The sequence below is a fragment of the Myotis myotis genome, unplaced genomic scaffold (assembly GCF_014108235.1).
Source record: "Myotis myotis isolate mMyoMyo1 unplaced genomic scaffold, mMyoMyo1.p scaffold_m19_p_3, whole genome shotgun sequence".
Lineage (NCBI taxonomy): Eukaryota > Metazoa > Chordata > Mammalia > Chiroptera > Vespertilionidae > Myotis > Myotis myotis.
In genome coordinates this window covers 121,097,085-121,121,798 of record NW_023416335.1, presented here as the reverse complement: position 1 = coordinate 121,121,798, position 24,714 = coordinate 121,097,085, and the positions used below count along the sequence as shown (strand labels likewise).

The window sequence follows — 24,714 nt, the reverse complement described above, 5'->3', positions numbered from 1 at the left end:
GGACACCATTTAATTGTTTTATCCTTTTGCTAATTTCTTACCAGCTTTTCTTTTTCCCTCTTCTCTGTTCTTCTGTACTTGCTGCCTCCTCACCCAGACTTCTGTCTTTCCAAGCGATTCTCTCTTCCCTTCTCTGTTAAGGCCCCTGCCTGCTCAGACCTGAGGTCCCGTCCCCGGACCTCAGGGAGGTCACAGAGCCTTGACGTTGTGGTCTTCAGGTTTCTGACTTTCGGGAGCAGCTGCTGGCATGTGCTGGGGTGGAAGCCGAGCGACTGGTGGAGTTTTCCTGTGGTGAGGATCCATGTCCAGGGTTGAATGGGCCACATAGTCACTCATGACCCCGTGTTGTCATAGTTGAACCATATGCTGTTATCAGGCCTACGGGGCTGAGGAAACACGGATGGGCATCTCATCCTTTGCCAGCTCTCTCTGAGCTTGCCATCTCCATGCTTTCAATGCTCTGTGCCCCCTCTGTCTACCTGGGAGAGTTCTGAGCATTGCTGTTTTAGTGTGGAAACTGGTGGGTGGGTAAGTGATAGAAACCGCTACTCCTGGCCTGGAAGGCAAGGGTTGAGCAGTGCTCTTTCTGGACTCAGCCTTGCACTTCCAGTTCTCAGCCTCTCTCTGGGTCTCCCCAGGTCACGTGATCCCTCCAGACAACATCCTGCCCCTCGTCCTCTGCAGTGGGCCCTCCAACCAGCAGCTGGAATTTACATACCTGAAAAGAGAGCTGCCTCAGATGGTTAGTACCAGCCATCCTGCCTCACCTTGGCCTTTGCTAGGGCAGGAGAGAGATTTCTGGGGTGGGGATATGCTGGCCAATCCCGAGTGTTCAAGCATTGTGGAAGTTAGTACTGGTCCTCATCACAGAGCTGGTACAGGATGAATAGTGGCACAGGATGAATAGTGTCTAGGTGTTTATCAGGAAGGTCTGAGTTTCCCCGCACCCTTCACCTCTGAGGCTGCTAAATAACTTTTCTTGTCCTGGCCACTGTGGCTCAGTTGGTTGGAGCATCGACCTGTGTGCCAAAGGGTCCTGGGTTCAAATCCTGGTCAGGGCACATACCCAGGTTGCAAGTTTAATCCCTGGTGGGGGCATGTATGGGTGGCAGCCAATCAATGTTTCTCTCTAAAGAATCAATGAAAGGTATGTCCTTGGGTGAGAATTTTTAAAAATAGTTTTCTTGACATCTCCAGCCATCTCTTTAGGATGAAGTTCATGAGAAACCATTTCCTTTTGCCATTGGGTCATATCGAGCCCTGCCTAGCAGGGATGCCAATACTAGGGGCACTTCTCTAGTGGCATGCCTGGGTTTCCAGTGCCCGATTTGTCATAGATGGTGCCTAATCTCCAGTTGCCCACAGGACGTTGGGAGTTGGGGAGGACTTAGCACACCAGTAACAGGTGCAGCTCATTGTGCTGGGCTGCGGTGTGTCAGACGCTGCCAGGCACCAGGAGCAGCAGTGGAGTGTGTTTGGAGGGAGGTGGCACATTCCAGTCTGTGATTCCCAGCCAAGGGGCGCCACCTGGCCATAGGCCTCCTTGACCGCACTCACCCGTGAGTCTCTGTACTTGGTTCTGAGCCCTAAGGTTAGGAGATTTTTTTGGGTGTGGCTTCAGGAGTGGCCCCATGGGGGGCCTCTTGTCTTCCTTTCTTAGATGGACGAGACAGGTCGCATCCTCTGCAACTTGTGCAACGTGGTGCCTGGAGGGGTGATCTGTTTCTTCCCCTCCTATGAGTACCAGCGCCAGGTCCATGCCCACTGGGATAAGAGTGGCCTGCTGGCCCGCCTGGCTGTCAGGAAAAAGGTGAGTGACCCCTCAGCTGGACCTTCCACTCTGGGGATGGTGACCCAGAATTCCCGTGGGATTTCTCCTGCACATCAAACTGGGTGGTCGGGCCTCCCATATGGGGGCGTCTCCCACCACTTCTAATCCCTGGTCACTTCCCAGAGGAGTCCCCAAAGCCCAGGATGGAAAACAAGGTTTGGAGCAGATCTATGAGCCAGGCATCCTGAAACCCTGTTCTGGGAGATGTCTGTTTACTTTCAGATATTTCAGGAACCCAAGCGAGCAAACCAGGTGGAACAGGTGCTGACAGAGTATTCCAGGTGCATTCAGGTGAGAGCTGGAACCCAGGCCTTGGGTCCAGACCTGTGGGGTTGGCAGCTGAAACCCTCTGGATGGCGTCCCAGCTTTGTGCTGTTCCTGCAGTGCCATGGCCAGGCAGGAGGCATGGTGAATGGGGCCCTGTTGCTTTCGGTGGTTGGAGGAAAGATGAGTGAAGGCATCAACTTCTCTGATGACCTCGGGCGGTAAGTAGTGGGCTTCCCATCTCCCGGGACTCTGATCCCCACCTACCCCTCACTCCAAGCAGCCCTCCCTCCCCCTGCAATCTGCTGCCACCTGAGTCTGCACCTGGGCTGACAGCACAGTCAGCTGCATGGGGAAGTGATTCCGTAGCTTTGGGTGTGGCCCCTTGAGGCCAGGTGGAAAATTAGGCAGATGGTAACTTTATCAGAACTCAATTCCCTGGCCTAGATTGACTCTCTTAGCTGAAAAACCCCTTTCCAGGTGGTATAGGGTGGGGAGGGAGAGGGAGAGCCACTGAGCACAGCTGAGAACTGGAGTGGTCGGCGCAGCAGCTGTCATGTGGGTGAGGACCCGGCCCTTCGTCCTGGGCCTTGTGAACCCCAGGTGCCTTTGGCTCCTGTGTGCCTCCACCCAGGTGTGTGGTTATGGTGGGCCTGCCCTACCCCAACATCAAGTCTCCAGAGCTCCAAGAGAAAATGGCCTACCTGGACCACACCCTTGTGAGTACCTTCACGTTCTGGAGGATGGGCGGGAGGGGGGAGAGCGCTGTAGCCTCTAGGGCTAAGATAGGCTGTCACTTCCCCCTGCCCTTGCTGTGTGCTCTGGAGGGAATGGCACATCCTCCATACCCTCTTGAGCTTCTCAGGACATCATCCATTCTGTCAGCTGTTGGCATTGTGCCTGTGAAGCCGACTGGTCTTGCTCAGAGCCTGGCAGTGTCATTTTCTAAGAACACTAGGCAGGGGACAAGAAACAGTTCTGATAGGTCATCTCCTTTGCGCTTCCCAGCCCCGAACCCCAGGTCAGGCCCCCCCAGGAAAGGCTTTGGTGGAGAATCTATGTATGAAGGCTGTCAACCAGTCTATAGGTAAGTCGGGGACTGGCCCTGGATGAATAGTTGGGGAGGGATGGATGAGGAATGAGGTGACAGGATGGGATTTTACTTACCATCTCTCTAGTCTGAGATCCGAGGAGGGGAAAGGGACACAGTAGAACGTACTGTCGGGTTTATTAATCAGAGCCCCAACCTGTCCCATCCAGGGAGGGCCATCAGGCACCAGAAGGATTTTGCCAGCATAGTGCTCCTGGACCAGCGGTACGCCCGTCCACCTATCCTGGCAAAGCTGCCAGCCTGGATCCGAGACCGTGTGGAGGTCAAAGCCACCTTTGGTCCTGCCTTTGCTGCTTTGCGGAAGGTCAGTCCTGCCTTTTCCTTCCTGAGAACACTTCCACCAAGATCCCCACCTGGTGTCTCACTGTCTTTCCCTGTCTCCCCAGTTTCATCACGAGAAGTCTGGCCTTTCCTGAGGGACGGCTGCACCCGTCTGGAATGCAGACCAGCCCTTGTGGAATCCCTGGTTGCAGGATCCAGGAACAGGTGCAGAAGCCAGTAGGCGAAAATGAGGTCGATCCTGAACAAGCAGTGGCTCCTGGCCATCCTTGAGCCCGTCCCAGGGCAGTTCCCCTCCCTGAAATTGGGTCTTTCTTCCTGTTCACCACACCCAGTTGAGCGCCCCCCCTCCCCCCCCACCGGCCAGCTTTCATGGGCAACTGTGGAAGCTGCACCTTCCACTTCAGCGTCTGCCCACGCTTGTTTCTCAGCACCCACTTTCTCAGAGGCAAGATGGAGCAGGCCTCTCCTGCCTCTCCCTTTTCTCTCCCCTTTTAGCTAAAATTCATGTTCTAGACCTTTACTTTTCCCTCCGAATTGAGAATATTCCCCATTTCCAGCCCCTGGTGTCCTGGGCTCTTCTGCCCTCCGGCTGGTTACTTTGACCCACTGCCACCTGGGGATTAAGCACCATCTCTGACAAGTCAGGCACTGAAGTCATTTGGAAGTGGGAGCAGAGCTGTGTGCGGTGCTCCCCGCCTGCTGGCCCCTAACCTGTCCCACAGCCCTCCACAGCATGCTACCTCCTGGGCTGGTTCCAGGTCCCTCCAGTCGGTGGGGCCTCTCTCCCTCTCAGCCACTTGAGCAAACTCCAAGATACCTCTTTCCCTGGCATCAGCAATTACACCAAGGGCCATTAGGCTCTCAGCAGGACTATTTTTAAATACGCTGTCTGTCACTGAGACACTTTTTCTGTATGAAAATATCCCTCCCTCCATCTGCAACAGCTGCCCTGTTGACTATACCTCTCTTCCCTGGCCCCAGAGAAAGGGGGCTTGGTCCACTCGGCACCTTGCTCCATTGCCTGAGACCAGGGGGAGCAGGACAGGCCCTGGCTTGGAGACGTTTGCATTTCTGCACAGCTGTAGTTCCTTAATTAAAAGTGCACTGTTGGTTGATGCTCAGTTATATTTCTTTATTGATTTGTGTACTGCTGTACCTCAGTCTCAGGGACTAGAGGAGCATGCTAGTGAAGGAGGTGGGTGGAGCACAAGCAGAAAGTGAATGCCTCCTCCCAACACCCTCAGAAGCCAGCCTCCCTGCTCCTTGAAGATGGTCCAGGCACAGACCTGGGTAGTCCTCTGTGACCCCCATCTCTCCAAGGGCAGCAGGGGCTGAGAGATCTTCAGGCCAAGGAGCCCATCCCAGCCGTTTCCATGTGAGGACAAGAGCCTCAGCCTGGGTCTGGTGAGAATAAGTGGCTGCTGAGCCCCTAGGATTCCCAGTCCTCCTCGTCCTCCTCTCCAGGTGGCTGCTGCGGGGGGGGCAGAGGCGGGATGGAGTCTGACATTCGGGCGAAGGCTCCTCCTGGCCCCTCGTTGGCCTCGGCCCCAGGTCCTTTCCCAGAGATGCCTGGGAGGGAAAAGGTGGAGGGTGAGGGGGTTGTTTGGGGAACCAGTTCACCCAGCCGCTAGTCTTAGAAACAGGAAGAAAAAGGCAGAGTGTGTATGACACACCCCAATCCCTGGCCTTGGGAAGCAGTAGTGCTCTGTCCTACCTTTGCGCCTCATGACCAGCTTGTTAAAGAGATCCGACATCAGGTCGCCGCCTTGGCCCGTCGCTCTCACTGCAACAGGAAAACCATGGGTGACGGAGGAGGAAGGGACCAGTGTGAAACCTGTTCCTGGGTGACAACCTCAGGGTTTAGTCATATTTGTCCTCTTTTTCTTCACGACTGACACACCCCAGCCCCCCACAGCCATCATGTTACCACCAGCTCTTGGATCCAGCACCAGGGCACTGATGAGAAAATGGGTAACATTTGAGTAACACTGTCACAGCCACCCTGTGAGACAGGGCATGAATTTGCAGCCCACAGTATGGATGAGGAAACCAGCTCAGAGACGTTAGGGTTTGCCTGGGTCACAGTGCAAAGCTCAGAAGCAAAGCGAGGACTCAAGCTCAGGACTGTTGACATCCAGGACACAGTTGCTTTATGCCAGGTGTTATATGGATGCAAGCAAGCATCACAGAAGTAATCTGTGGCCTCAAGGGGCTTGGAAAAGCAAGACTGAGCCATCGGTCCAGGTCCTCTGTCTCTCAAGTATCTCGGGTCCTGACCGTTTCCTCAGACAGCTGGCAGGGTAGATTTTCTCTTATTTGGCCCCTACCAGCTTAGAGAGGAAAGCAGGCTCCAAACCCCAGCAGGAAGCCTCCCCCAGAGGCAACGATGTTAGGGTGGCCACCCAGGGTTTACAGCAAACACCCTGGGGAATAGAGGGCAGGAGTTTTGACACTTGGGTGGCAAAGAGCACCCTATTGGAGTCTGGTGGTGGTTAAAGAGGCGGGCCCTTTTCTTAGAGCCCTACTGGAGGGGTGTAGGGTCCCCTCACCTTGCTCCTGCTCCTTCTGTTTCTTCTTTTCCAGCTTGCGCTCCTTGACACTGCGGAGCTTGGCCTTGCCGATGCCCCCAGCCTGGCGGATAGACTCCAGCAGGGTGGCCCGGCCACTGGAGGGGTCCACTACTTCCTTGGGAGCCCCCTGGACTGGAGCTGGGGGTGGGGAAGGAAGGCTGCTCAAGCAGGGCTAGGCTGTGGGACAGCCCTGCCCAGCCCACAATTCTAGAAGCCCTCAGCAGCTGGCTGTGAGGAGGGGCTGTTCCTGAAGAGGAACCCAGCTGGTGAAGCCGGGACTTCGGTGAAGCCTGATCTCAGGAAGTCCTGGGTCCAGGCACCGGTCCCTCTCCAATCCTTACCCAGCTTAGGTGCCACCCTGCAGAGGTGAACCCTGGGAATTCCTCATGTGCTGAGGATCTAAATGTGACACATGCCCGCTGCTGCTCCTACCTGAAGGAGACACTCTGCTGTCATCCTTGGCACCTTGACCTGGAGTGGGCACAGTCTGCGGTGGGGGTGGGGGCGGGGGAGCGCTGGCCAGCACCGCTGGAGCTGGGGGAGGTGGGGGTGGAGGTGGTGGTGGCGGAGGTGCTGTTAGGACCCCATCTTCTAGGTCTGAAACAAGTAAAAAATGTGAGGTGGCTGGGGAAGAAAGAGGCCCAATTCCCATTCGTGGTTCTCACTCACCTGGCTTGAAAGGCCCAGCCACCTCTGTGTGGAAGGCGGGCAGCTCTGGAATGGTGCCAGGGGCAGAGGGGGCAATGCCAGGGCCCAGATCAGCGCTGTACATGAGGTCATCAGCGATGCCTGGCAGGTCGGGCAGGTAGGACGGCACGTCGATCTCAGGTACTTGGCCCAGGTCAGGTACATAGAAGTAGTTCTCTGGAACCTGCAGAATTAGGTGGGGGTACGTGAGTTGGGGTGCTGCAGGGGTCATGGGCCCTGCCGTTTGACCTTGGGACAGTCAGTGGGGCTCAGGTGGGATAAGGGGCTCCATAGACCCCTTGCCTAGAAAACCCTAGCAGGGCCCTACATCCTCAACCACCTATACCCCCCACCCAAGCACAGTCATCTCTACCTGTTGCTCCAGCTGCTCTCTCTTGCTGATGGACAGAGGGGCATCGAATAGCTTCTCCTCTGTCTCTGCCCCCAGCATCACATGGGTCTTTGTTACAGCACCAGCCAGGGGGTCCAGGAAGACATACTTTTTGTACCTGGAGAGGTGAGGTGGAGGTCAGGGGATCTATCATCTGTTCTAGGCCCATGGCCCTGACCTACCTTTCCTACTTCATCAGGGGCTACAGTTAGTTTGTACGGTGGATTCCCAGGCCTTACAAGGCAAAGCAAACTGGTCCTGGCCTTGCAGGCTGCAGACTTTTGCTGCATCTGAGTCTGATGTCCCTGGGGCCCCCAACTAAGCCAGCCAGGACTCCCACCACCCCTTTGTAGCCCCCCTTCTGGCCATACAGGTTCTCAGTGGTGTTGAAGAGCAGCAAGGAGCTGACGGAGTTGATGTTGCTGGGAAGACCCCCGAGCCCCTCCTCAGCCTCATCCTCAGGTTCCAACTTGGTGTTCACACACACAGGGAAGTATTTCAGCTTCTCCTGGGGGTGGGGCAGAAATGTGACAGGGGGATGGTGGTTACAGGGCCAGACCAGTGACCTCCACCCCATCCCGTCAGAATCCTCTTGGGGGACGAACCCTATGGTGGGCCCTTAGTTCCTCCCCCACATCCAGTACTGCCACTTGCCACTGGTCACGCCCCGCAAGTGTGTGAGCTGGGTGTGCCCATCAGACCTGCAGGGCCCGCTCATCCAGGGGGCGGTGCTTGCTCTGGATCCGGTGGCGGGGGCGTCTCTGCAGGCCAAAATCCTGGGCACCCGTAAAGATGGAGCTGTACTCCTGCAGGTGCTCTGGAGCGGGGTACTTGGCACTGGAGAACACCTGTGGACATGGAGAGTCTGACATCACTTTTTCAGGGGCCCCGAGAACTTCCAAAGAGCCTAGGTTTGGGATGAGGGGATTCTGAGGAGAAGGAAAGCTTGAGTTCTGGCTGGACAGTAACGGTAGGGATGTGGGCAACCTCAGAGGCACAGGGATATGGTAGAGAATGGGATATCTGTGATGGGCCATCAGCCACAGGGACATATGGGCTACCTTGATGGCCTTCTTGCTGCCTTTGATCTTCTCAATCTTGGCCTGGGCCAAGGAGACCCTCTCCCCAATGGCCTGCAGCTGGCTCCGGCTCAGCTCTACTCGCTGGGAGATCCTGTCATGGAAAAAAATGACAGGTCCAGGGGCTGCTCCTCAAACCCCTGCAGCCTCCTGCATACCTCCTGCTTCTAACAACAAACCTGCAAAAACCCAGGGACTTAAGCAAAGGGTCTTAAAAAAAAATGTTATCTGCTTATCAGGGTCAATCTTGGAACTCTCAGGTGACCTCCCAAAGATCATCCAAACTGAAGGGTCTAATGTACTGCATTGTGTTTCTTGGAGCTCTGGGTAGGGCTGGGCAATTACCCTGGTGCCTGCACATGTCACCTGAAGGGACATTGTTCCTGCCTCCCAGAGTCTGCAGCCTCAGACTGGGGCAAGTAGAGGCAGAATCTTCATGAGTGACATGGACACAATCACCTATTTACAGACAAGGAAACCAGAGTTCAGCAAGACTGAGTGACAAGGCTGGACCTAAATTCAAGTCCTCGACCTGTTCATGTCTCTTGGGAGTGCATCCCCAATCCTGACCAAGGTTCTCAAGGCTATGGTCTGGCTGCTCACGGGCTTCCTCCCCTTCCTTCCTACCCCAGTCAGTTGGCTGCAGCAACACCCGCTGCCCGGGTATCCCCCGAACATGCCAAACTCCTGTTGCGCGGCGTTTGCATCAAATGCTGTCCCCCAACATCCACACACTGGCTCCTTCACTGCGCCCCCTCACGAAGCCTTCCTGACCACAGAATCTGAAAAGGCAATGTCACTTCCCAACTCCCACCCATTCTTTCACACAGTGCACTTGACACTGTGTCCCTTGCCTACATGTGCTCCGAAGGACTGAGGACTCTGCTTTATTCCTGGGTATTCCCAGTGCCCAGGGCAGTGCTGGACCTCTCAGGCCCCTCTGTGGTTCCTGATGACTAACACCCATGTGCCCTAAATGTAAGTGCACAGGAGCCCCACTTTTGCTGTCCCCACGTTACTCAGCAACAGCAAGGGTCTTCTCGCTGCAGCGTTAACCCTGGCTCTCGTGTGCCAGTCTATCCTTCCTCCATAGGCTCCCCCACCTCCCAGAACACCAGTTCCTGCCATGACCACCACGTTCCACATTCAGAGCGGCCACATCTCTGCATTCACCTGGCAGGAGTGAGCACACAAGTGAGGCAGAGTTGGAAGTTGAGTATCTGGGGAAAAGTGGGGAGGATATGGTGGGTGGCAGAGTGGCCTCACTGCCTCTGCGGTGGGGGGCTGCAAGGTTAAGGGACTCTGAGATTTCTCTAAAAGTTGAAAGGAGCAGTCAAGACTGGCCCAGCCTTCGTAAAGCATCCCCACCCACTCTCAAAGGGTCTTGTCCCTCCAAAGAACCCACCTCTCCATCAGACAATTTCACAACCCAAGGGTCTCCGTCCTGACAAAGTCTCCCTGATTATGCCTGGCTCCTCAAGTGCCAGAGGTGGAGTGGGGTGGAGGCTGGGATACAAGCAGGCAGCTTAGTTTTCCCTGACAGACTAGTCTGAGTGGGGCAGCAATGCAGATAGACGGGCAGTTTCCTTCCAACGAGAGAACGTAAAACCACCCATCTTTCCAGCATGGGCTCCCTCTTTTCCGCAGGGAGAAAGGTCTTCATTCACTAGGAAGGCATACTTGATCAAGCTGCTTCGTCCAGTTCCTACCTCTGTCACTCTGGCCCTGGGTGCTGAAGCACCTTAGTGGTTATGTAACCACTCCTCTTGGAGTCAGTGTGGAGAGGGAGGGGCATGAAACCCGGAGATAGGCTACTCTGTTCTGCTTCTTCCATTAAGGAGAGAAGGGCCAATTCCTTAAAATTGTAAACATCAAGCTTAACAACAAACCCTGGCAAATATCCAGAATGGATTATTAAATAGAGTGTCTGTAAGCACTTAGAAAAGGAAGAGGCAGGTCCGGGGGGCCAGCACTGTTCTAAATTCACAGCATTTCTTACTTAGACAGGGTTATTAGGCTCGTGTATCAGGGGAAAACCTTAAACACAGTGCATCTTGAGTCAGCAAGGATTTCGATGGCGTCTCACAAAATCCTGCAGACAAGATGGAGCTATGGGGGTTGGGGGAGAGTACACTTGAGAAAACAAGGCCAGATGAACAACAGTCTCTGAAGGGCACTGCAGAGAATGGGCTGATTTCGGCTGCACCAAGGTATCTGGCAGGGCCCAGTCCAGCTCAGTCAACACTGGGGATATCAAACGGGGGATGTCAAACGGGGAGGGTCAAAAATGGTCTGCATGGTGGAACCTAGGCTCAAATAATCATTTCAATCCAGAAGGATGCAATGCAAGAAACAAGATGAAATTGACAAGGTGTGAACGGGAAGCCCAGCATTCAGGTTAAAGTCAAGCGCATATACAGAAGGTGGAGGCTGAACAGTAGCTCAGATGAAGAAAGGCCTAAGGTTTTGGTTAACCATAAACTCAGAATGAGTTAAAAGAATGTTAAGCAGCTTAAAAAGGAAATACAGCCCTGGCTGGTGTTTTCAGTGGTTAGAGCATCGGCCCGCCCACTGAAGGGTGTGGGTTCAATTCCCAGTCAAGGGCACATACCTGAGGTGCAGAGTCAATCCCTGGCCCTGGTTGTGGCACATGTGAGAGGCAACCAATCGATGTGTGTCTCTCACATCGATGTTTCTCTCTCTCTCCCCTCCCTCACTTCTACTCTCTAAAAATCAATGGAAAAAGTATCCTCGGGTGAGGATACATAGCTCCTGGTCTATCTTCTCCCTTTTTAATTTTTTTTAGAGAAGAGAAATATTGATTTGTTCCACTTATTTATGCAATGGCCACCGTAAGGGTGGGGGATGGTGGCAAAAGGGCAATTGTTTGCCATTCCTGATCTACAGCCCCTGGCTTGGTGGCAAACTTCAAAGTAGGTCAGTTTCCAAGCTAATCACTGAAGCCTTGTACAATGTCCCATAGACATGGGTTAACATCTACTTAGTAGCAGAGTGACCTTGGGCAAGTCACTTAATAGGCCTATGCTTCAGTTTCTTCGGCTGAAAAGTAGGAGTAGTAGCTTCTATATTATGGAATTATCGTAAAAGTTAAAATGAACAAATGTAAGTCCAGTGTTCCTGTATTAGCTGACATATCCTAAGTACTTGGTTAACATTTGCTCTTACTAAGATGCAGAGAGGGATGAGAGACTCCAGACACTCAGGGGAAGCCAGAAGAGGCAGTGATGGGCAGACAGAGAAGAAAGTCCCAGCCAGGAAATAAATACTTTGCAAGAGACCACCATGGAGAGCAGAGGGCAGAGCAACAGTAAGTCGCTCCCCGGGCTGGGGTGGGAGGCATCAAGGAGGCACCTAGGGACCGCCCTGCTAGTGTGACAGAGGGAGGGGGACAGGTTGGCTAGGGCAGTGCTTGGGCTCCCTGTGCGGACTCTTCCAACACTGACTCTCCATCCCCCTGTTTATGAAGCCAGGCAGGCCCCTGGCCCCTGCAGTGCTGCCCTGGCTCTTCACAATCAGATCAGCTCTTCACAATCAGATCGCATGCCAGTCCGCAGAGGCAGGCTGCTGAGGGGAAGGAGGCACCCACTCCACTCCTCCATAATTGCTGCCTCTCCTCCCTGCCTGCCCTGTCCCCAGGCGCAGCAGACCCTGAACCTGGGCTCTTGCCTTCACCTTTATCTTCTCCACTCACAGGGATCATTTACAGGGATAATTAAGAATGATCTGCTAATTATGCAGGCAGCTGATTGAGTGCTTCCTAACCTGGAGAGTCACCAGGTGCCAATCAGTAGAGAGAAACTGGCTTTGGGGGGGGGGGGGGGGGGGGGGGTCGTTAAGAAGTAGAAAGACAGAAAAGGAAAAGGCTTTGCAGAGAAAATGGATCCTTACCCAGGAGGAAGGGGCTGCAGCTTGGCTGACAGGAATGGCAAGTGATAGCACCCCAACTTCCACATGCAGAATCTGCCCAGCTCCTCTTCCCCATGCCACTGCAGCACCCTCTGCCTCGTCACCTAAATCTTGTGAAGAAGGTGACATCTCTGGGCAGATATTTTTGGCCTGGCTTCTCCCAGGTGAAAAGGGCAGAGAAGCCAGGGACTGGGCTGGAAGGAGAGGCTCCAGGAGAGCCTGTAAGGTACTTGTCATTCTCTCCAGTCTCTGCACAGCTCCCACTGCGGCAAAGCAGGAGAAAGGAACGCCAGCTTGGAATGCTAATTTGCCATGAGCTCACCTACCTGCAGAACTGCACCCAGGTTCCACTGGGCCAAGGGGCCAGGCCTGAGCCTGAAATGGGAGAACAGTGGGGAGGAGAGATAGAAAGTGTCTCTTTTCTGCAAGGTTTACAAGCAGGAGGAGCATGTTTAAGGGGGGAAATTTCTAAGCTGGGGTTACATCCCACCATAAAAGCCCATTAGAAATGAAAAGCCCCCTAGCCTGTTGATGGCTACAGGATGGGGTGGGGCAGAAGAGAGAGGTTAGGTCTAGGCACTCCCCACCCCTGTCCCAGTCATCCCAGACTCCTCCCTTTTCCTCATCCTCATTCCCATTTTGTCATTGTTCCCTTTGAAATGTCTCTTATCCATCCCTCCCTGTCGGCAACTCCCCTGGACTGCAGCCTTATCCCTTCCATGCCCCGACCACACAACAGTCCCAGAATCCACTCTCACCTCTTCTTGTCCACTCTGTGACCACTGCTTGATGAACCTTCCCAAAACTCTTCTGTCCCATCACTTCTCTGCTCAAGCACCTATCCAGGCTCCCTAAAACTCCTGGATCAAGCTCAAAGTCCTGCCTTGTTCAGAGAAGCCCCAGTGGGCCCTGACTCACTTATCCCAACTTTTCACTCACACAACCTCTTCCCTCCCACTCCACTGCATGGAGCACGCCCACACTGCAGAAAAGAAGCCGGAAGCAAACTCTCAAGGGCACGAGATCAGAGGGGGAAGTGAGACCCATAGACGCATGGCAAGTTGAGTTCACACCCTGTTCTGTTCTGACTGTATGAGACAGGCAGCAATGTCTGTACTCTGGGAGCCAGGACACACCACCTTCTGGCCTCTCAGCCTTTGGCACACATTTCCAGACCCTACCAGATGGCCTTCAGGCTCACATTCCCAGTCCTGCCCAAGCACACCCTGTCTTTCCTATGGCCTAGTTCATGCCCCTTTCCCTCGGGAGGCCTTTCCTGACCACATGTAGTAGGCATGTGATTCTCCTCGCTACCATCTACTGTTTCTTGTTCAAGTAACAGCCTCTGTTTTCGTGGCAGAACCCTTCACTCCCACAGACTCAGTCCATGGACTTCAGGGGGGCTAAACCCAGGGCTTAGGATAATGGTAATACATGTGACAGGTCTGAGCCAGTCTGTGTGTCATGCCCCTCTCTCCCCAGCATTCGGCTCTGGCATAGACAAGAGAACCAAGCTGTGCCAATGGGCGAATGGGACTTCTGAGGAAATGCTGGACTGGAACTAGAACCTGGGAGCTCTGACCCTACTGGGGTGACCTTGCCACCACAAGAGCAAGGCCTGTCTGGGAATGGGGCCAACCCAGAGGCAGAGAGCAGGGATGGAGTGAAAGCAATTCCAAGTCCTGATAACAGCATCACACCCTTCGGCTCCAAAACCTGCTCTACTGATGGGTTACTTTTTTTACCTAAACTACTTTAGGAAGTTCTAATTGATAAATATGCCATCAATTATTATTTATTTCTCTCTTCTCTAGATCCCGGGAGGCCCACAGTTTATGCTATGTAATTAAGAAACAACCAAGACCTGTTGCTCTCCTATTCCAAAATACAAGATCCTTGAGGACAGGAACCATGACATACACATCTTTGGTATCCCTCAAGATCCAGCAATGGGGTGACCTGAAACCTGGTTTTGAGGGCTCCTCAGAGACATTGGAGGGCCCATACCCACTCTCAACCAACTCACCATCCCTGCCCTGGAGATCATCCCACTAAATTGTCTACAGGAGCCAAATACCAGGAAGGGAAATTAACGTATGCTAAAAATCCAATGCCCTCCTTAGAGAAAGGCAAGCATGCTGTCACAATTCCAGTGAGGAACACAAATATTCAATCACTGGGCATGGGGCAGCCATAATCTCCGACTGTCAGCTCTTAAAGGCCTGTGTCCTCTTGCTTATGTGTTCCTTGAAAATATTTAACACAAAAATAAGCACAAAAGGGGCACCAAACACTTTCTATAACTATTGATAGCAGCTTAATAGAGGACCACCATAGGAGGCAAATGAGCAGAGATGATATTAAGAGTGAGCACTGATTGCATACTTACTATATTCCAAGCCCTGTAAGTTCTTTGCAAGTTTTAATTAACTTAATCTTTACAATAATCCTATTTGTAAGATACCATTATTATCATCACATTATAGATGAGAACACCGAGGCTTAGGGAAGTTAAATAACTCTCCCAAAGTTACAGAGCAAGCAAATGGGGAAGCCAACTGGAGCCCAGGCAGCCTGCTCCAGAGTCAACCTCCTGAACCACTTGGGCATCGTCCCCTGGTTACATTTATATTCTGGACAGGCTCGGGCAGGCGGGCACATCGGTGGGAAGGCAGCATGCAGAAGAGTCCAGTGGATCTGGTGTTTATACCAAATCCAACTGAAGACAATGACTCCATTCTCTGTTCCCACTGGGGAGGACTTTAGGAAGAGGTGGACTCACAACTGATGGAGGAGGAAGAGGTCACCTGGTGATGCAGAAGGGGATTCCTGGACTGGAGTGCCAGCAGGGTGAGGGATGACTTGGACCATGAGATCAACCTGAGTCAGGCAGTCAAATACTTTACACTGGGTGCAATAAAGGGTTCCTATGTGAGGCATAATGTGGGCACCCAGGAAGATCTAACTAAGCCCATGTCAGGTTGCTTATGGCCAGAGAAAGACAGGACAAAACCTGGGACCTTTGCAAGGAAATAGCAAACACCAGTGACTCATGTTAAATAAACATTGAGTGAAAAATCGTAATAGCTTAAGAATTGTGCTAGATTAGCACTGGAATAAACAAAAAGCTGCCACTCACCAACTCAAAATCGCCAAACACCTCTAAGGCTCTGCCTCTCCACCAGCTTCATGAGGTGACCCCCCACCCCCTTGCCCCAGCCACACTGGCTTCCATTCAAGTCCTTCCCACCTCAGGGCTTTAGCTCATGTACTTCTTTCTTTCTGAAACATTCTTCTTCCCAACCTACCCATTCACAATAACTCCCACTCACCCTTCAGATTTTACCATGCATCCTCTTCCCTTCATATGCCTCCTCTGATTCCCCCAAGCCACGTCAGGCCTCCCGTTAATAACTCTCAAGGTAACCTCCTTCCCAACACAGAAAGACAGTAAGAACTCCAGTGTCTGGAGCCACAATACCTGGGTGTGACCCCTGGTTCTGCCACTTGGGCAAGTCTCTTAGTCATTCTGTGCCTCAGTTTCCTCATCTATAAAATGGAGGTAACAACAGTAGCTCCTCATAAAGTTGTTGTGAGGGTTAAATGAATTAATGCACTTTGGATCAATGATGGTACATGATTAATGCTATATAAATATTCCAAAATTATTTAAAAATAGATCTTATTGCATTCAACAAAATCCAACACCCATTTTTGATAAAAACTTTCAGCAGAGTGGGAATAGAGGGAGCATATCTCAACATGCTAAAGGCCATATATGACAAACCTACAGACAACAGTATACTTAATGGGCAAAAACTAAAAGCATTTCCCCTAAGAACAGGAACAAGACAGGGATGTCCGCTTTCACCACTCATATTCAACATAGTACTAGAAGTCCTAGCCACAGCGATCAGACAAGAAGAAGAAATAAGAAGCATCCAAATTGGAAATAAGGAAGTGAAACTCTCATTATTCACAGGTGACATGATATTGTATATAGAAAACCCTAAAGACTCTACCAAAAACTACTAGATTTAATAAATGAATTTGGCAATGTAGCAGGTTACAAAATCAATACCCAAAAATCAATGGCTTTTTTATACACCAGTAATGAATGCTCAGAAAGAGAAACTAAGCAAATAATCCCACTTACCACTGCAACAAAAATATTAAGATACTTAGGAATAAACCTAACCAAGGAGACAAAAGACCTGTACTCACAAAACTACAGGACGTTGAAAATAAAAGATAGAGGAAGATATAAACAAGTGGAAGAATATACCGTGTTCATGGGTTGGTAGAATCCACATCATTAAAATGTCCATAGTACCAAAGGCAATCTACAGATTCAATGCAATCCCTATTAAAATACCAACGGCATATTTCACAGAGCTAGAACAAACTCTCCAAAAATTTATATGGCATCAAAAAAGACCCCGAATAGCTGCAGCAATTTTGACAAAGAAAAACAAAGGTGGAGGAATCACAATAACAGATTTCAAGTTATACTACAAAGCCACTGTAATCAAAACAGCCTGGTACTAGCACAAGAACAGGCATGTAGGTCAATTAAACAACAGAGAACCCAGAAATCGACCCAAGCCATTATGTTCAATTAATATTTGACAAAGGAGGCAAGAGCATGCAGTGGAGTCAAGAGAGTCTCTTTCAATAAATGATGTTGGGAAAATTGGACAAATACATGCAAAAAAAAAGAAAAAAGAAACTAGACCACCAACTTAACATCATACAAAAGAATAAACTCAAAATGGGTAAAAGACTTAAATGTAAGATGTGAAAGCATAAAAATCTTAGAAGAAACCATAGGCAGCATAATCTCAGACATCTTTAGTAGCAATATGTTTACAGCTACATCTCCTAAGGCAAAGGAAAGTAAGGAAAAAATAAACAAACAGGACTACACCAAAATAAAAAGCTTTTGCACAGCAAAAGAAACCATCAACAAAACGAAAACAGAGCCCACTGTATGGGAGAACATATTTGGCAATGATACATCTGATAAAAGGTTAATATACAAAATATATGAGGAACTCCTATAACTTAACAGAAGGAAGACAAACAATCCAATTAAAAAATGGGCAAATGACCTAAACAGACACCTCTCCAAAGTGGACAAAGAGATGACCAAGAGACATATGAAAAAATGCTCAAAATCACTGATCATCAGAGAGATGCAAATTAAAATGACAATGAGGTATCTATCACCTCACACCTGTCAGAATGGCTACCATCAACAAATCAACAAATGACAAGTGCTGACTAGGATGTGAAGAAAAGGGAACCCTAGTACACTGGTGATGGGAATGCAGACTGATGCAACCATTATGGAAAACAGTATGGAGTTTCCTCAAAAAATTAAATATGGAACTGCCATTTGACCCAGTGATTCCACTTCTAGGAATATAGACTAAGAAACCGGAAACACCAATCAGAAAGAATGTATGCACCCCTGTGTTCATACCAAGCACAATTTAAAATGGCTAATACTTGGAAACAGCCCAAGTGCCCATCAGTAGATGAGTGGATAAAAAAAGCTATGGTACGTTTATATCGTGGAATACTATGCAGCAGTAAAAAAGAAGAATCTCTACTCATTGAGACAGCATGGAGGGACCTGGAGAGTACCATGCTAAGTGAAATAAGTCAGTCAGAGAAAGACAAATATCACATGATCTCACTCATATGTGGAATCTAATTAATAAAATAAATTGATGAATGGAGTGGATCCAGAGAAATGGAAACATGGAACAGAGTGTGGAATTTCAGAGGGAAGTTAGGGGATAGGACGGGGGAGAGGTAATCAACCAAAGACCTTATATGCATATATGCATAATTCATGGATACAGACAATAGGGTGCTGAAGGCCTGGGGCGCAGGGGGGTGTGGGCTGGAAGGGATCAATGGGGGGGAAAAGGGATATATGTAATACTTTCAACAATAAAGAATTATCTATAACAATAAAAGCAATATGCAAACAACCAAACAGTAGAATAACTGTCCGGACGACCACGCTATGACACACACTGGCGCCATGGTAGTGCAATGCGATTGGTGGGGGGCACCGCCATTGCCCCACAATTGCCCTGCAGTGAGAGGCCCAGGCCACCCTCTGTGGGGTGATCGATGGGGCGGGGGGGGTTCCACGATCAATCACCCTGTAGAGGGAGGCTCAGGCCACCCGGCTGGTGGTGCTGCGGGGGGTGGGTGGGGCCTCCCTCTGTGGGGTGATCAATCTGGGGGCCCCGCGATCGATTGCCTCACAGAGGGAGGCCCAGGCCACCAGCCAGCAACGCTGTGGTGGGTGTGCGGAGCCAGCAAGCAATCACCCTGCAGAGGGAAGCCTAGGCCAGCCAAGCGATTGCACCCCACACCTGTCACCCACAGAGGGAGGCAACTGGTGGCAGGGGGGCAGGGTGGGGGTGGGGCAGCGCTGCACAGATGGCAAGCAGTGGCAGCAGCGGGGGTGGGGCGTGGGGCCAGCTGCCAGCAACCAGGGGAAGGAAAGCCCCGATAGGCTCTGACCTCTGGCCAGGACTAGGGACCCTACCCGAGGGGTCCCGGATTGCGAGAGGGCACAGGCCAGGCTGAGGAACACCCCCGCCCCGTGCACAAATTTCATGCACCGGGCCTCTAGTAAAAAAATAAAAATAGGTCTTATTACAATCATAATTTAAAAACTAACACATAATTGATTAATTACAGTCTATCTTTCCTGCCAGAGCATATCCTCTAGTTGGCGAGGGACGCTGCCTTATTCACCACTGTGACTAAGGAGAGTAGCAGTGCCTTGCACACAAGAAGTATTGAATATGTATTTGCTAACTGTAGGGATAAGTGAAGGAATAGGGCCCCCAGTGGGAGGAAGAGGATGAGTTAGGAGAGCAGTGTCACCACCAGGGCCTGTGGGGCCACAGGGAACCCAGGGGGCTAAGTGGAACATTAGATAGCTCTTATGAGCACTTAGGAGAACAAGCTTCTAAGCTGGGCCCCTTGGGCACAGGGAAGCCAGCTGGGTGCCCCCAGGGCCAAGAATCACCAGAAGGGCTGCTTCTAGAGGGTGCCTTGAGAATGACTGCACAGGGTAGGGAGAAGCCCCTGATCAGGTGAGGATGGGTGGCAGCACCCACCTGCTAAAGATGTCTCCGGAGATCTTCTGTAAGTACTGCAGGGCATCTGCTACCTGCTGGATGGCCTCTTCCCGCCGCAGGTCTGGCTGGATGAGGGGCACTGTGTAGGTCTGCCCTGCCAACGAGTGCTGGGTCCTCATGGGAGTCATGATGCCTGTGGGTGGGAACCAGAGCATCAGGGCCGCCACACACTCACCCACCCCCACCTACCATAGGGCAAGGTACAAAGAGAAGACAGCACAGCTCCACCCCACAAGTTCAGCCTGTACAGGCGGGGAGTTGGGGACAGCATTTGGTGGGAAGCCAGGAACCCCACAGGAGCTGGTCTTCTGTGCTTACTGAGTGAATGAAGAAGGGAAATTGGTAGGGACAACAGAGGCTGATGAAATGGGTTCTGAGAAGGTGCAACACTGACTGACCCCATAAGGTGCTAGGGACCCTGCTAGACACACTCATTTTACGTTATCTCATTCCAACCCCCTCAGCCTGGAAAACAAGAAAGAAACCCTTGTGGCAGAGTAAAAAAAAGCCTGGATTTGGGTGGGAGGAGGGGGGATTGCCACAGTTAACTACCAAATGGTACCCAGGTCTGGAAAACCACAGAGAAGGTGGACTCCTGGGTTCCTCTCACTTTGGCCTCTGAGGGACTGAGGGTCTGTTCCTGAGATAGGACAGGCAATGGCTCATGACTCTAGGTCAGTGATGGCGAACCTATGACACGCGAACTCATTTTTTTGGTTGATTTTTTGTTAAATGGCATTTAAATATATAAAATAAATATTAAAAATATAAGTCTTTGTTTTACTATGGTTGCAAATATCAAAAAATTTCTATATGTGACACAGCACCAGAGTTAAGTTAGGGTTTTTCAAAATGCTGACATGCCGAGCTCAAAAGGTTCGGCATCACTGCTCTAGGTATAGGTGTCCAGGCTCTGCTCACCCAGGCTAGCGCTAAGGGGGGCCAGGAAGAAGAAGGGGCATGTGGGGGTGGGAAACAGGAAGGAAAAACACTCCTTTGAATTGTAAGACAGGGCAGAGTCTATTTATACTGGGTTTAATTAACTCCACTCCCTGGTGTCACTAAAGCAGCAATCACACTGCAGACAGCACGGATTTGATTGGCAAGAGATGCACCAGGCAGAATATTAAGGCAATGGGCCCCTATAAATAGGCCTAATCACAGCCCCTTGGTAGAAGATGGTGAGGAAGACACAAATCAGGCCTGGCACTGTGCCCCAGACCTGTTTTCCTAGGCACCATGTTGGAACCCCTGGTTGCAAGGGGTGTGAGTGGGGCTGAGTGAATGTGGCAGGGAGGGCTTGAAGTGCTATGTGACCTTGTGTAAGTTGCTTGCCTTCTCTGAATATCTGATTCTAGTTCCCATTCCACACATGGAGAGGGTCACTGCTAAGTGGTTAGTCCTAATATATCACACCAACATCTTCAACAAGCAGGTGTACTCACTCCTTTGCTCCCTCTGCCCTCCTTCCCAGGCCTTCCTTCCACCCTACTTGTTCTCTCCTACCCTTCCCAGGCCAGCACTTTTCGTCATCTGAGACGATTGTTCTGCTCTCCAACTTGTTTTCCAGTAATGACATCCTCAGCTTCTCAGACCTGAACCTGCCTTAAATCCTTATCAGAGCCCAGTGTTACCTCCTCATCTCCTCACTTCCCTCCTATCAAATGACCAAAGTGGGGCCAGTTATTCCTATCTGAAGAATCTAACCCGCTGAGACTTCCCCCACTCCTTTCAAGGAGAATCCTACCACGTGTGTGTGTGTGTGTGTGTGTGTGTGTGTGTGTGTGTGTATTTTAAATCCTCACCTGAGTATAATTTCCCATTGATTTTACTAGGGCCTGGGCTGGGAATGAGCTTGCAACCGAGATATGTGCCCTTGACCAGAATCGAACCCAGGATCCTTCGGTCCTCAGGCTGATGCTCTATCCACAGAGCCAAATTGGCTAGGGCCTTTGTATTTCTATTGATGCAAATTTGCTGGCCATCCTAACAGTTCTGCACTCCAGTTTTCCCTTCTGTAAGATGGGGAGGAGTTTAAAAGCAGAAGACACTTTTCTGTGCACATCTTTTTTGTTGTTGTTGTTGTTAATCCTTACCAGAGGATATTTTTCCCATTGACTTTTTTAGAGAGAGTGGAAGGGAGGGAAGAAAGGAGACAGGGCAAGAGGGAGAGAGAGAGATACAGAGATACAGAGAAGTATCGATTGGTTGCCTCACACACTAGGTGCTGGGGATGCACCTGCAACCCAAGTACGTGCCCTTGACTAGGAATCAAACCCGAGACCCTATGGTGTGTGGGCTGACGCTTTAACCACTAAACACACTGGCCAGGGCAGTGCACATCTTGAAATGCATTCCTTGTGGTTGTTTATCACATGTCTGTGTGTATGTACACGTATGTACAAGGGGGTAATTCAGGCACAAATTTCCCAAACAAGAAAGTAACAGATCCATTCAAAAATTTAAAAAATGAGGATAACTGGCGGGTAGTTGGCGGGTAGTTTACTCATTCTGTCTGCAAACATCTACTGATCAACTATTAGGTGCCCGCCATGATCGCCACAAAGATGAATAAGACAGCATAGTAGCTATGGAGATAGCCTCAAGGACAATTCAACAGCATAGGATACGTGCTCTAATCTGGCCATGAGTAACACTGAGGAAGGTGTGATAAACCCCTTTGGGGCCATGGGAGTCAGGAAAAGCCTCTCAGTAGAAGCTCTACTTCCCTAGTAGGCCCAGAGAGAGCATTCCAGGTAGAAGGACAGCCTGAACAAAGGAAGTGGTCTGGTGGTGAGGTTATAACTATTCTTGACCAAGTAGCAGAAAAAAGAAAGATAAGGAGGGGCCCGATTATGAAAAACACAATACCATGGCAAGGAGTTTGGACTGAGATCCCCAGGCTTGTGCTGTCCAACATGGTAGCCACTAGCTACATGTGGCTTGGAGCACTTGGAATGTGGCTAGTCTGAACTGAGCTGTAGCTTAAGGGTAAAATATACATAGAATTTAAATACTTAATAGGAAAAAAGAATGCAAGATATCTCAAAGTATTTTACAGTCCTCATTCATGAGGGATATGTTTCAAGACCCTAGGTGGATGCCTAAAACCACAGATAGTACTGAACCCTTATATACATGATATTTTTTCTATACATACCTATGATAAAGTTTGGCCGAAACCGGTTTGGCTCAGTGGATAGAGCGTCGGCCTGCGGACTGAAAGGTCCCGGGTTCGATTCCGGTCAAGGGCATGTACCTGGGTTGCGGGCATATCCCCAGTGGGAGATGTGCAGGAGGCAGCTGATCGATGTTTCTCTCTCATCGATGTTTCTGACTCTCTATCTCTCTCCCTTCCTCTCTGTAAAAAATCAATAAAATATATTTAAAAAAAAAAAGTTTGACTTGTAAATTAGGCACAGTAAGAAATTAACAACAACCATGAAACAATTACAAGATACTGTAATAAAAGTTAATGTGAATGGCTTTGGGGCAAAATAAAGGTTACCTGAACTCAAGCACTGTGGTACCTGGCAGGTGACCTGATAACCTAGTCAGCCGTTAAGTGACTAAGGGGCGGGGGAGCAACTACAGAGTGGGACACCTGCGAGCTTTCATCAGGCTCCTCAAAAATGGGGTGCAACTTAAAATTTGTGAGTTATTTCCGGAATTTTCCATTTAATATTTGCAAACTGTGGTTGACCCAGGATAACTGAGACCATAAAAAGCAAAACCGGGGATAAGCAGGGAACGACTGTATATGTAGCGATTACATGCTGAAATGATCCTATTTCAGCTATACTGAGTTAAATAAAACATATTACTAAATTAATATCACCTGTTTCTTTTTACTTTTATTTTTCATCCTCATCCGAGGATTAAGTTGTTATTAATTTCAGAGAGAGGAAAGGGAGGGCGGGGGAGGGAGAGAGAGAATAAGAGACCCACCGGTTGCCTCCCGCGCGCGCCAGGGGATCGAACCCACAACCTAGTTCTGTGCCCTGACCGGGATGGCGCTCCAACCAGCCGAGTCGCCGGCCTGGGCTCTTTTTAGGTTTAGAATCACATCTGCGGCTCACATATTCCTAAGGAGCAGCATCACCTTGGAGAACCTGGTAAGAACCACGGACTCTCAGAAAATGAACCTACACCATCCCGTCTCTCCAAAGCTGCTTATAATGTCGGAAGCGCATGGATCCTCCCGCACACCCTCTCGGAACACCGGCCCCAGGCCGGGAACCTGTGCGCGGGAAGCGGGGGCCGCGCGGAGGGGCCAGGAGGCAGGGCGAGCCCGCCCGCGGGGCCCGGGAGCGGCAGAAGGTCCGGGGACTCGGCCGCCGGTTCCGGAGCCCCGCCCGCGGGCGGAAGGGCGCGTGAGGGCGGGCGGGGCCTGCAGAGGAAGTGAGCGCGCGGCCTGCAGCCAGGCCGGGTCCCCGTGGGGCCTCGGGCGCCGGCTCGGCCTCGCGCCGGGAAGGGGGGCCGCGGGGGCTCGGCGCGCGGGGAGGGGAGCCGGGGCCCACGGCGGTGCAGACCCGTCTTACTGGGGGCAGAGCCGGGACGCCGCTCCCGGGCGGGCAGCAGGGCCAGCGGCACCGTCTGTAGTCCGTCCGGGCGCAGGGCCTGAGGTCCCCACCCGCCTCTGGAGGACGCTCTCTCCGCTCGCGCCGGGCCCTGCGCAGCCCCGCCCCGCGCCTCCCCGCCCCTCACCCGGCGCCCGGCGCCCTCGCCGGCCCGGAGCGCCTGTGGCGGATGGGCGGCCCGGCTCCTCACCTGCGCGCTGCACCGCGCTGCCGGGTCCTGGCGCCGCGCCCGCCGCCGCCGCTCTGGCCCCCGAGTTCGGGCCCCACTAGCGGCCCAGTTGCGCAGCCCGGCACGGAACCCGCACTCGGCCGCCGGCGGACGGCTCGGCACCGCCCCCGCCCCCTCCCCGCCCTCCCTCTGACGGGGCCGGGCTGCCGGCCGCCCCGCGCTCCGGGCGCCGCGTTCCGCCGCGCGCTTCCCGTGCCGGACCCCCAGCCCCTCCCCTCGGCCCCACAGACTCACTGATTTAAAACGTCTTTTATTTTCTTGTCTTCAATTCTGTGGGCCGTTCTCCCCATAGGATTCACTTCGTTTCCATCCCCCTTTAAAAATAAGATAATGTCAGACACAAAAGGAAAAACACTATGACTCCACTTGCTAGACCCGGTAGCGGGAGTAGTCAGGTCCGTGGAGGCGGAGCGTGGTGGTGGCCGGGGTGATGGGAGGTGTTTGACCGAGCTGAGCCGGCTCCTGTGACCCCTCTTCCAGAGAGAGGCCTCTGCTTGCATCTCCGAGTTTTAGCGAGAATCCCCCACCCTCTGCATCCCACACAGCTGACCAAATCCCCTGGCCAGTGGTCGGCAAACTGGTTAGTCAACA

The 24,714-nt window shown here is 51.6% G+C and overlaps 2 protein-coding genes across 10 annotated transcripts in view; one reads left to right on the top strand and one right to left on the bottom strand.

The window, feature by feature from the left end:
- DDX11 (DEAD/H-box helicase 11) overlaps window positions 1-4,609 on the top strand; it is a 50,073-nt gene extending 45,464 nt beyond the window's left edge. Inside the window, 9 exon segments of the mRNA XM_036298568.1 lie at window positions 219-291; window positions 639-742; window positions 1,661-1,810; window positions 2,054-2,122; window positions 2,216-2,316; window positions 2,730-2,814; window positions 3,104-3,182; window positions 3,356-3,555; window positions 3,557-4,609. Coding sequence (XP_036154461.1) covers window positions 219-291; window positions 639-742; window positions 1,661-1,810; window positions 2,054-2,122; window positions 2,216-2,316; window positions 2,730-2,814; window positions 3,104-3,182; window positions 3,356-3,555; window positions 3,557-3,622 — 927 coding nt within the window. The 3' untranslated portion in view covers window positions 3,623-4,609.
- Window positions 4,606-24,507, bottom strand: WASHC1 (WASH complex subunit 1). 9 transcript variants are annotated; one of them, XM_036298572.1, is made up of 11 exons: window positions 24,358-24,507; window positions 19,294-19,447; window positions 8,198-8,309; window positions 7,838-7,984; window positions 7,508-7,644; window positions 7,119-7,254; window positions 6,728-6,929; window positions 6,491-6,655; window positions 6,038-6,196; window positions 5,203-5,328; window positions 4,606-5,057 (listed from the first exon to the last, which is right to left on the bottom strand). In XM_036298572.1, the coding sequence occupies exons 2-11, from the start codon at window positions 19,440-19,442 to the stop codon at window positions 4,918-4,920; spliced, it is 1,473 nt and encodes a 490-aa protein (XP_036154465.1). In that variant the 5' UTR covers window positions 19,443-19,447; window positions 24,358-24,507; the 3' UTR covers window positions 4,606-4,917. The 9 variants fall into 9 exon arrangements, with proteins under 9 accessions (XP_036154465.1, XP_036154463.1, XP_036154471.1 ...); XM_036298570.1 differs by lacking the exon at window positions 24,358-24,507 and adding an exon at window positions 24,085-24,237; XM_036298578.1 differs by lacking the exon at window positions 24,358-24,507 and adding an exon at window positions 24,085-24,237 and having other exon boundaries at window positions 5,203-5,271.
- Window positions 24,508-24,714: the final 207 nt, after the last annotated feature.